Raw genomic sequence first — 13,156 nt, forward strand, 5'->3', positions numbered from 1 at the left:
GAAAAATCCACGGTTCCCGCGGGATTTGTGAATAACTAAATTCCACGCGGACGAAGTCGTGGGCGTCCGGTAGTTTACTAATAAATAAAATTATTATTAGTATTACTCTTTCACGCAAAAACCACTGCACGATTTCTGACGAAATAATACAAATAACATTGATACAAACAAAATATTCATTATTTTATACAAAGAAATAAAAGCAAATCTCCGTAGGAAAACTCGGAATAACGTTTTCCTTGGCGAACGAGCAATAAAACAAATAGTAATAGGCTATATTTTATCCCCGAGTTCCCACGGGAACGAGAAATACGCAGGTGAAACCGCATAGCGTTTGCTAGTTTACTAATAAATAAATGATTATTACTCTACTACGCCAAAACCACTGCACGAATTCTGACGAAATAATACAAACAACATTGATACAAACAAAATATTCATTATTTTATACAAAGAAATAAAAGCAAATCTCCGTAGGAGAACTCGGAATAACGTTTTCCTTGGCGAACGAGCAATAAAACAAACAGCTCGGCGGGATAAGGCTGGAATTGTGTCACATAAAGGGAGCACAATGCCCTGCTATGTAGCTATTACTTTAGATTTTGAATACTTATTGGCCGCAAATGTTTATGGATGGAAATATATTGCTCGGATTAAAGTCGTTCGTCTTTCTACCCGACCACGGTGAATTTTAGGAAGACTTACTTTTAATTTTTTATTTTAATATACAGTAAAAGCTCATTATTCGCGGGGGATACGTTTTCTAAATGTGTCTCGAACACAGAAACCGTGAATATGGAATGGTATTTTATATGGGATTCTAAGGGATACGTTTTTGGGTGACAAAATAAATAAAAAATATATAAAGAAAAAACAATTAATTGAAGTTATTGATTAACTATTATCTTCAGTCCTAGACAATGGTTTGAAGAATTTTTTATTTTTTTCTAGCTTGACATTTTTTAAAATGGTATTCTTATTTATGCATTGTGCATTGTGCATTATGCAGTGGCATTCTTAAACCATCCATTCGCAATTTCGGCAATAGGTATTTGCAAGTTAAAGTTTAAATTTGCAGATTTTACATCAGTTTCGTCAGTCAGATCGACGACGAAATATTTAGCCGCGAATATAGGAATTGGGACGCAATTTTTTAATCCGCGAATAGTGAAAACGTGAATAAAGGAAGCGTGAGCTCTTACTGTATAAACATTAAAGTACGTGAGAGTATGTACATTGTACGTGTAACGGATGAAACAAAATAAAAAAGAAAAAAGTGGTGATTAATCCATGTATTTTCTTTTGTCCAGCGAAAAGGAAATTTCGGTACGTTCCACTAATATTATAAACTAACTAACGCTGCGCGGTTTCACTCGCGTGGTTCCTGTTCCCGTAGATTAGCGCGTTCAATCAAACAAACAAACTCTAAAAATATTATTTCACTCGGAGGAAGTTGCAAGCGTCCGTTATAGCACAAATAATTTCATACATTAAAAGTGCGTCGGCTACAATAATATGTGTATTTACTTAAACACTTAAAACGTCGAATCTTGTTACGTCATATAACTCTGCAAGTCTACTCGTGTATAGCCGTAAACCCGTATTTCGTTCGTTTCGAGCTCCAATACCTTCATTACTGGAAATCAGCACCCTCGATAGACCGGGAATGTACTTCCGTATATACATTTCCTCTACATTCCTTACTTGAAGAAAATATATTTGAGCTCTAGGCACCTATATCTCAAACATATCAATGTTTTGTATTACATAATAAACTACGAGTATGTACTGTAAAGAAATTTGAAAAAAGACAATTGACTCTAACAAAAATTAGCTATTAAAAAATTATAAAATTAGGTCTTAAAAGCTCTTTAAATGGAAAAATATTGGTAGAAGATCCCTCACATATTTTAAACACTATCCAACAATATATATTAAAAAATCATCCCCACTTTACATGTAAGAGAGGTACCTTGAAAAAATATTTTTCGAGATTTTTTTATACGACTATTCACATTTTTAATGTAGGTACATTACTCATGCTAATTTACAGCTTTCTAGTATCATTGTATCTGCGCTAAACCGCGGATACAGACGGACGGGCAGACGGAAATGGCGAAACTATAAGGGTTCCATGTGGACTACGGAACCCCAAAAACATAGTAAAGAGTTTAAAATCGAATCGGCTGTTTCACTCGACAACGCAGCGCTGCACTCGTCCGTCTCTCGGGACGGATTGAAAGACATACAGACGGACATGGCGAAACTATAAAGGTTCCATGTTGACAAACATAGACAACCGTTTAGCCGGTAGAGGGTGGAAAGTGGACACTTAACTCTTAACAAAAATTAGCTCTTAAAATCTTAAATGGATCCCTAAATGGAAAAATGTTGGTAGAAGACCCCTCACTTATTTCAAAAACCTGTCCAACATTACCCCACAAATAAACTAAAAAAAAAATCATCCCCACTTTACATGTAAGAGAGGTACCTTGAAAAAATATTTTTCGAGATTTTTTTATACGACTATTCACATTTTTAATGTAGGTACATTACTCATAATTTACAGCTTTCTAGTATCATTGTATCTGCGCTAAACCGCGGATGCAGACGGACGGACAGACAGACGGACATGGCGAAACTATAAGGGTTCCATGTGGACTAGGGAACCCTAAAAACATAGTAAAGAGTTTAAAATCGAATCAGCTGTTTCACTCGACAACGCTGCACTCGTCCGTCTCTCGGGACAGGTCGTGCGCGCTGAGGCGTGTAATGTGGCGTAAGAAGTCTATCAGAAGTATTTAACTTAAATAAAGCGTGGAGAACAACGGGGGCGACGCTTTCGCAACGGAACCTTGACACGCCACGGCCTTGACTCGGGTGAAAACGGACTTTGTGGCATCCCTTGGCTATGCCTTCATTATCCTTTATGGCGCTAAGTTTTCCTGATACCCTTTACGAAAAGTATTACACACAAACGCGCATGTATAAGTAACAGTTTGTTAAGTTTGACGGCCTCCGCGGAGCAGTGGTATGCGCGGTGGATATACAAGGAGGTCCTGGGTTCGATTCCCGGCTGGGCAGATTGAGATTTTCTTAATTTGTACCGGCTAAGACGTACCGCCAAGCAATTTACCGTTCCGGTACGATGTTAAAAAAAAAACCAATGACAACTGTCTGAAGCACTAATATACATAGCACAGCTGGCCTATTCGTTATTTTGGTCTTTATTATCAACCTATTAAAGTGGACAACAAAGTGTCATCTACATACTATAAAATATTCACCGTAATCACCGGATGACATTTGTATTTTGTATCATAGTATGTGGATGACATTTTGTCAATTGATTTGTTTTTTATTTTGATGGGTTGATAATAAAGACCAAAATAGAAAATAGGCCAGCTGATCTGTACATATCAGGGCAGATAATATTTAATATAAATAAAAAACAATTAAAAAAATTTAATTGATATGTGTTAGACACAATATTTGTTCATATAGCAATATAGCCAGGAATTCTCGGGAATAACCTCGATATTAATACGCTATATAATAACTCGGGAGGAGGGTAGTTCTGGTTAGTATCAAAAGTTGTTACTAACCGAATGTTCTTTTTACTGTTGCTTAATTAATAGTTATACAATTTAACAGCCACCATGTTCTACAAATTGCGTTGTATATTATCTCGTTCCGACGCTCGGAAATTTTTATTTCCTGGTAACTCAGTTAGGTACCAGATTCAAGAATTTTCGTAAATAAAAGAGTTGATCGTCTCGTCAAGATAAAGCTATTCACGAAAAATTAAGTTGACAGTAATTCGTTGTAGAACACAGTTGTCACGAGAGCCGTGATAGCCCAGTAGATATGACCTCTGCCTCCGATTCCAGAGGGTGTAGGTTCGAATCCGGCCCGGGGCACCTCCAACTTTTGAGTTGTGTGCATTTTAAGAAATTAAATATCACGTGTCTCAAACGGTGAAGGAAAACATCGTGAGGAAACCTGCATACCAGAGAATTTTCTTAATTCTCTGCATGTGTGAAGTCTGCCAATCCGCATTGGGCCAGCGTGGTGGACTATTGGCCTAACCCCTCTCATTCTGAGAACCAGTGCCATTCAGCAGTGAGCCGAATATGGGTTGATAATGATGATGATGATGAGTTGTAAAAAATTGTTTTACTGATCCCGGACTAATAAGTCTAATTGTTCCATTATAACATTAGAGATGCTTGCTATAGCTAGAATTACTCAAATATCTCTAAATTAGTACAATCACCCTAATATTATAAAGGCGAAAGTATGTGTGTAAGTGTGTGTGTGTGTAAATGTGTGAGTGTGTATGTTTGTTCCACCTATGCGCTGCGGCTACTAAACAGATTTGGCTGAAATTTGTAATGGAAATAGATTTTATTCTGGTTCAACACATAGGTTACTTTACATCCCGGAAAAATCCATGGTTGCCGCGGAGTTAGTGAAAAACTAAATTCCACGTAGACGAAGTTGCGGGCGTCTGCATTTTATCAATAAATTAGAAAATAAATTACAATGGTTAGTGAAGAATATATTTCAAAGGGCGTATACGGACGTCCGCCATTTGACAAAGACTTCGTAAGAATTTCGAAATTCCACAATCTTATGCCGCTTGAAAACAGCGGTTCGCTATTGTTCCTACACTACACTATGCATTTTAGATCGGCATTCCAGCAACTCTAACGTTTATTGATTCTAAAAGCTTTATTAAGTCCTGATCATAGCTAATGTCATTATATCAATATGTAAACGTTTCAACTTTTTACAATTACATATAAGTTTTAATGGTGAAATTGACTACGATATTTACAGGAGTGTACGTACATGATTTACAAAGACCTGATTGATTTTTAGAATATCAAGACCTCAGAATAGGAAAATTGTCTTCATTTCCATACGTGGATACCCGCAAAACATAAAGCAAGCTGCACTTAACCGTGTGCGTGCACATTAGTCTGTCAATGAATTTACGTGCCTTCGGTATGAATGTATGAACCTTCTGTAAATATGGCTCAAATTAATAAAGATTCTTACAAATACATAACAAATGAAGTTACAAATTTCATTGACAAATAAAGAACATTCGTCGAATTACGATAACAATAAATGTAATTTATGAATAATTTAGGTCACTCGCGCTTGTGACCGCCAGGCTTTACCCTGACATTAAAGGCAACTCAGTGTGGTATTGGCAATACTATATAAGCTGCATGAAATGAGTAACAGGCATCATTTGGCAACGGGCAACATTGAGCAATAAGCTAGTGAATAGTCCAGGAGATCGGGAACATGAAGACGACCGCAGTGTTTGGTTTTGTGATCTTTGTAGTGCTTGTACATGGAAGAGATGTGCGGCAAAAGCGAGAAGCTGACCTGCTAGCAGCCGCTTCCCATCATTGGGAAAAAGGAGGCGGCGAAGACTACCAAGGTGGCCATCATGGAGAACATGGTGAATCCGGCCATAAGGGATACAAAGGATATCACGAATCTGACAAAGGTAGGAAGGGACACTCCCTACACGAAGGACATAAAGGACACTTCGACGAAAGCGGTGGACATGAGAAAGGACACCACCACGAAGACGGTTACTTCGACGAACACAACCAGGGAGAGAAGGGCGAAAAAGGACACAGTTTCGAAGAGAAGGGACACTTCCATAAAGGGCACTCGACTAAGGGCCATATCGGAGTCCACAAAGTAGACGAATTCAAGAAAGACAAACACTTCCACGACAAGCATGGCGAGTCTGGTTTCGAAGAAGGTTACGGCGGCTTCCACCACGAGGGTGGATACAAGAAGGGAGGTGATTTCCACAAGGGGCACTCAGAAGGAGGTTTCCATGAACATGAATTTGGAAAGAAGGGCGAACACGAAGAAGGGGGGTACCACAAGGGCCAGAAAGGACACCACGAGGAAGCAGGCGGCGACGAACATTGGGGACATCACGAAGGCCACGGCGACAAGGGTGGTCATGACGAACACAAGGATTGGGGCTGGGAGGGACATTAAATCATAAACGAAGAACTAAGGTTTTGTTATTGTTGATTATTTTGTGATATGTAAATAAATGTTTGCTATTTTTAAACAAAAATGATTTTTTTAAATACAATCCTTTGAATTATTTCATGCTTATGGTTATTTGCACACTCAAACTGATACTCAGCGCTAATGTTTCGAAATTTGCACACGAATAAACCAAATAAATACAAATGATTAAATTTAGTACCACTTCAGGTAGAAAATTCATTGGATTCATCTTAAAATGTGCAATAAATTTTAGGCGTTTTATTTTTTTATTATTTCTGAATTTTGTTCCACTATGGTTAACTTGTAATGGCCGTGATAGTCCAGTGGATATGACCTCTGCCTTTGATTCCGAGGGCGTAGGTTCAAATCCGGCCATGTACCTCCGACTTTTCAGTTATGTGCATTTTAAGAAATTAAATATCACGTCTCTGAAACGGTGAAAGAAAACCATTGTAAGGCTATGTAAACAGTACTTATACTGAGAATTTTCTTAATTCCCTAAGTGTGTAAAGTCTGCCAATCCGCATTGGGCCAGTTTGGTGGGCTATTAGCCTAACCACTCTCATTCTAAGAGGAGACTCATGCTCAACAGTGAGCTGAATATGCGTTGTTAATGATGATGCTGATGAACTTGAAATTTATTCTATTTCATAGTTAAAAGAGAACTTAAATTAATGGTTAGGTACTCGCTATATACTCGTGTAGTTTTAGTTACAAATATTAAACGGCAAAATAATTTCACATACAAAACATTTTCATTTTCAGTTAAATACCGAAATATTCACTCAATTCACATACAGTCTTGAATATTTTGCAGGCTTTGTGTATTCATAGTTGCCCGTTACGGTAGTTGGCAATTTCCACTGTGAGGAAATACCTAAACTACGTCCTGAAGGCTAGAGTAGGCAAATATTATTTCACATTACAAAATGACTATGATTTGAATACATCGTCGTCGTCGTCATCAACCCATATTCGGCTCACTGCTGAGCTCGAGTCTCCTCTCAGAATGAGAGGGGTTAGGCCAATAGTCCACCACGCTGGCCCAATGCGGATTGGCAGACTTCACACACTACTACACACGACAAGATAATTCTCTGGTATGCAGGTTTCCTCACGATGTTTTCCTTCACCGATTGAGACACGTGATATTTAATTTCTTAAAATGCACACAACTGAAAAGTTGGAGGTGCATGCCCGGGACCGGATTCGAACCCACACCCGAACCCACACCCTCCGGAATCGGAGGCAGAGGTCATATCCACTAGGCTATCACTGCTCTTTTGAATACATACCTAGACTAAATTTTGGAGTTTTGGAACGTTATTCTATTTTTCCTTCACATCAAAGAACGTAAAGATAAAATAATACATTATAATAATATAGGTTTTTAACAAGTGTTCTACAGTAGGTATGGATTTATATTTTTTTAATAGAAGTCCTTTGACTTTTTCTTCATTAAAGTCTGATGAAGCGAATAATCAAAAAATGTCTTTTTGAACCTATATCAGTATTAAATAGATATAAATTTTGCATGCGTATATAAAATATGGACCTACTTGTGTAAGTAATAATTGTATGTATAAAAAAGCCTATAAAACAAGTCAAAATCGAACGAATAAACCACATTATTCTCCCAAAAATCCTTCCCACGAATAATGGTAAGTCGAATAGATATTCGTATATCAATTAACCTGGAAGTGAAAATCTATTACCGTTCATTACATTTGCAGCCTTGACAATAAATACGTCAACATCAAATTTCCTAACCGTAGCGGCTAACTAGTATAAAATATCATCGCTGCCAAGGCAAAATATCATTCAACAGCTACTTGTCTGACCAACAATGAGAAGCCTTCTGGTGTTGTGTGGGCTCGTGGCCCTCGTGGCCGCCGTCTCCTCCCGGGAGATCGGGGCCAAGGGCGATGCTGATCTGGAGGTGGCGGCGTCTCACCACCACGGCCACCACGGTGGACACCACGAGGGCGGTGGCCACGAGCATCACGGTGACCATCACCACGATCACGATCACCACGACCACAAGGGACACAAGGGACACCATGAGCACCACCACGGACACAAGGGCCATCACCACCACGAAGGTCACAAAGGTCACCACGGTGAGCACGGCGGCCACAAAAAGCACCACCACCACGACGAGGGCTACCATCATCACCACGGCCACGGAGAGAAGGGCCACCACGGGCACGGGCACGACGAGCACGGCCACTGGCACAAGGGCCACGACACGAAGGGCCATCACGGCATCGAACACCACGATGAATTCAAGAAGGACAAGCACTTCCACGACCACCACGGCGAGAAGGGACACCATTCGCACCACGGCGGTCACCATCATGAGGGCGGTCACAAGAAGGGCGGTCACTTCCACCACGGCCACAAACACCACGATCACCACGACCATGACCACGGCAAACACGGCCACCACGAACATGGAGGACACCACCACCACCACAAGGGACACCACGGAGAGGACGGCCACCATGAGCATCACCACCATCATCATGACCATGGCAAGAAGGGCGAACACGGCCACCACAAGCACTGGCACCACAAGGGACACTAAGCCAGTACCAAACATAATGTTAATCGTTGAATTTGTTAATTTATGTTTTGTTATGTTTTTACTACAACAAATAAAAAGTTTTTAAACTAATTTTTTTTTTATTTAAAAAACAAAAAGTCAAACAAAAATATATATTAGGTAAAAAAACGAAATTTAATATAAAAAATATTTATTGACTGGTTATTAAACTCAGATCAAATAAACGAGCAATAGACAATAGGCAAGCAAAGAAACTATTTTCTTTTGTCACCAATTTAATACAAATTGAACTTGTATTTCGGTGTTCGGGAGATCTAGTTCGAATTTACTTACCAATTAGCAGCATTGCTTAACAAATAACAAACACCTATGAAATAAAAATGAACTTTCAGATTTTGATTTAAAAATAAATTTGAATATTGGTTGTGTTTATTATTTTTTACAATAACTAAGTAGAGTGTAATGAAAATATTATGAATTCCCACAAAGAAAATACAATTTCAAATAACTATTATTACAATAATTACAATTTGACTATAATACAAATAACTGAAATAAATAAAAATAATTAAATAAAATTTAAACCTTAATAATATTTAAAATCTCGCTCGTTATATAACACTCAAAATTTGCATATTTTCATGAGGTAGATACAATGTGCTACTGTACTGTACTACTATAATAACTTTGATGACTATATACGCGTATACCTTACCTACCAACTTTATAAATATTTTGATTAATTTCAGTAAAAACTGAGGGAAATTATCATACTCATACTCATATTTTTATTTGAAAACTTCCTTTCGAAAAACCTTTGAAAAATTCGTTTAGGTGTACTTTTAAAATTCGAATACTTTTAAAAAATTATATATTCTTTTATAGTTTTAGACAATTAAGTCAAAAAGAGTCAATATAATATTAAAATATTCGTACAAGACGAATGATAGTTTCATTTTTGTCGTTTTTGCCAAGTTTCTGTCGAAATTTATATTACATCGAAGATTCGGAAGTGGTTCTTAGAAATGTAATTACATTATAACCGATCAAGTGAACAAAAAACGATAGCTGAGAGGTCAGTTTGCACTAAGAAAGCAGTTTATTCACTGCGCTAGCGACGAACAGTCGTTTCCGTAAGGCAACTGTACGAATAAAGCAGGGTTTCTCAAAGTGGGGAAACTCTGCTTTATACCATTTGCCGGTAGGGGGTACGCGACAAGATTTACGTAATGGTGGCTGAATTAGTAGGCACAGGAAGAATATCCCGAACTCTTGAGGCAAAGCGGTGGATATCCTTTATGTTTTGTTACAACATCCAATATGATACGCAACATTGGGCTAACTCCAAGTCATAATAATGAAAAAAAAAAAAAAACGATATTATGTTGAAATTATACAGAAATTTGTCATAATTTTTGACAATAATTATTGATTTTAAAATGATTTTTCTCTTTGGCTTTCGTCTTTGGGTGTGTAAGGGGTTCGCTATCTTCTGAAAACTTTAATGGGGGTACGTGAAGCCATTAATTTGAGAAACCTATCTCTAGAAGAATAGACTATAGTTGCTTACTGTTATCAAGTCATACCAGCCTGTAAGAAATTCAGGAGATCCGACGACTTATGGGAGGCTATTATGTAACGATATTTTTTATCACTTCGACAGTGTGAGCTTCAAATTCGCATCTCTCTGTCTATAGTATCATGTTAGACAGAGAGAGATAGAGGTGAATTCGAAACTCGCACTTGCGAGTTATACAAAACATCATTACAGAATAGGCCTCCAGATGCCGGCTCTACAGTGAGCAAACGCATGCTTGAATTGACAAACTTTCAGCTTTTCATAATCACAAAGGTCTGGCTCATACACACAGGCTCTACATTGGACAAATATCAATGAGGAGAGATATTATCAAATTATTACAGAACTCCTCACACAAGGCTAGTAGCACACATTAAGCAAAATGGATTTTTAATAGATAGTCAGTAAGTAGACTTTGTATTGGTTTTCTGCAAAAGTTTACTCTCTCAGATCGACTGTCTAAATAGGCGTATGTCGCTCGCCTGAAAAGTGAAAGATGCGCAACCGAGGAGCAGCAGGCCGCGATGTGCGCGCCCGTTAACAGCGTGCACATGTGTGTGCACGCATGTGCATGCATGCATGCACACATGCATGTGCATGTGCATATTTTTTTCATACCGCGGGCTATGTATGAAAAATCGATTCATACGGAGTAAACTCCAATAAAAATATTGTCACCTCGTCTAGCCCATAATGGTAAGTATTTACGATACAGGTCCCTAGATGATCATGAGATGATGAGAGATGTCAAATAAAATGATTTTTTTTAGAAAATAAAACGTACTTTTATAATAAAATTAATATTTTATTTCTTTATAATATTTTAAGTTGAAAATGCTCTAAGAATGCCATTAATATAGCCGTTTTGTAGTATCTCCATAACTTTTAAACAGACTAACAGAATTTCTATTGGACAATTTTATATAATGGAATAATTGTGCGATATTATTACAAATGTCCTAATTACTATTATTTTTTTTTTCCAAGTAACACTAGAAACTACAAAAACAAAACAGCTAAACCGTAGCACGGCGAAGGGAACTATATATTACACTATACATTACAGGCGCTACGACTGTAGAGCTGCGTAGTTTGTACAAATAATACAAAAATGGAAATAAGACACAATACTTCTGAACCACACGTGTATTTAATACGCGTAATAGCTCATAATGTAGGTCCAAATTTAGATAGGTAGGGAGAACGACACGAGCAGAGAAGGGGAGTGTTGATCGATCGTCAAGGAATTCCTTAACTCTACATCCAGTAGTCACATGTCTGGACTTTGCTTGGTGTTTTTCTCTCGACCACGCGATGGACCCGGCACATGCACGGTGAATCCATGGAATGCTAAGATATTCGTCTCAAATTGAGCTCTTGATGTCAACTAAAAATAAAATAAATGAGTAGCTTTAGGTATCATCATTATCATCATTAACAACCCATAATCGGCTCACTGTTGAGCGCGAGTGTTTTTTCAGAATGAGGGTTAGTCTAATAGTACATCACGCTAGCCCAATGCGGATTGGCAGACTTTACACACGTAGACAAAAAAACATTCTCAGGTATGCAGGTTTCCTCACGATGTTTTTCCTTCGCGAATAATAAACGCGAAAGTTTGCATGGAAGTTTGGATGTTTGTTACTCTTTAACGCCGCTACTACTGAAGCGATTTGGCTCATATTTGGAATGGAAATAGATTTTACTTTGGATTAACACATAGGCTACTAATTTTTATCCCAGAAAATCCATGGTTTCCCGAGATTTGCGAAAACTGATGATTTTGATGACATATGTTTGTTACTCTTTCACGCCTCGACTACTAAACCGAATTAGCTGAATTTTGGTATTAAGATATATTAACACATCCAACGGAAAAATCCATGGTTCCCTAGGGATTTGTGAAAAACTAAATTCCATGCAGACGAAGTCTAGTCTAGTCGGTTTCTAGTAAAGAATATATCTATATATCTCGTATCCAAACTCACATAGAACCAAAGAGGCATTTAGAAATATGAATTGACCCAGAAGTTCAACCAGGACACTCATCCACAACCAACTAGACCAACAATATTCCCACAGAAATGTTGTCTAACATTTGAAATGTCCCGAAGTATTGAATACAAATAAAAAAGGAAGGAAAGAAGTACCCAATAAAAAAGTATACATTGTACACTCCTGTATACTCCTTTATTTGGTACATGAAACTTTCTATTATACAATCAACATCGCTGCAACAATCTCAACCAACAATTGATAAAATATTAATTCTATTATAGAACCGCTGTAGTAAGCATAATACAATGCAATTCAATTAGTACTACAAATCAGGTTGAGCCATAGTGTACAAGCAACTAAAAGTAATTCCATCAATGTCTTGCATACATTTTAAAATACTGATTGATTTAGATCATTGGTTCCCAAAGTGGTCCAGGCGGACCCCCAAGGGTTCACGGGAGACTCAACAGGGTCTAGGTTGGCGTGACAAAAAAATGGGGGTTCACGGTTCGTAAGCGGGGGTCCATGAAATATTATCTAGTTTCATACTGAATGGAATGCTTTCTAAATAAAACAAGTGAGAATGTTTGGATCCCTATGCTGTAAGTAACCGGTAAATTATTAAAAGTAAACTTGGATGGAAGTAAACTTTTTCATTGGCCAGCTTTGGAATGTAACAAATTTACATCCTTTCACAGCACAATGAATTAATTAATTCAATATTAATTCACACTTTTTTTTCGAAAACTGATAATTTTGTTGTTTGGAACTGAGGGGCAACGGAAGTTTCCATAATTTGATATCATATTTTGCCGAATCTTGGGAAATGGTAATGTAGCTTCAAGGGGTCCACCGCAATCAGCTAGATTTTGAAAGTGGTCTATGAGAAAATAAAGTTTGGGAACCTCTGATTTAGATTATAAAAATAAATTGTTTTTTTTTATACTTTAGGAGTA

The 13,156-nt window shown here is 37.7% G+C and overlaps 2 protein-coding genes across 2 annotated transcripts; both read left to right on the forward strand.

Annotated features, from left to right (window-relative positions):
* Nucleotides 1-5,275: 5,275 nt before the first annotated feature.
* Nucleotides 5,276-6,136, forward strand: LOC112043887 (uncharacterized). Its single transcript, XM_024079549.2, has one exon. The coding sequence runs from the start codon at nucleotides 5,320-5,322 to the stop codon at nucleotides 6,037-6,039; it is 720 nt and encodes a 239-aa protein (XP_023935317.1). The 5' UTR covers nucleotides 5,276-5,319; the 3' UTR covers nucleotides 6,040-6,136.
* A 1,761-nt stretch (nucleotides 6,137-7,897) lies between these two features.
* LOC112043886 (histidine-rich glycoprotein-like) lies at nucleotides 7,898-8,644 on the forward strand. The gene has a single exon (XM_024079548.2). It carries the CDS (start codon nucleotides 7,904-7,906, stop codon nucleotides 8,642-8,644), a length of 741 nt encoding a protein of 246 aa, XP_023935316.1. The 5' UTR covers nucleotides 7,898-7,903.
* Nucleotides 8,645-13,156: the final 4,512 nt, after the last annotated feature.

This window comes from Bicyclus anynana, chromosome 9 (genome assembly GCF_947172395.1).
Source record: "Bicyclus anynana chromosome 9, ilBicAnyn1.1, whole genome shotgun sequence".
NCBI classification, from domain to species: Eukaryota; Metazoa; Arthropoda; class Insecta; order Lepidoptera; family Nymphalidae; genus Bicyclus; species Bicyclus anynana.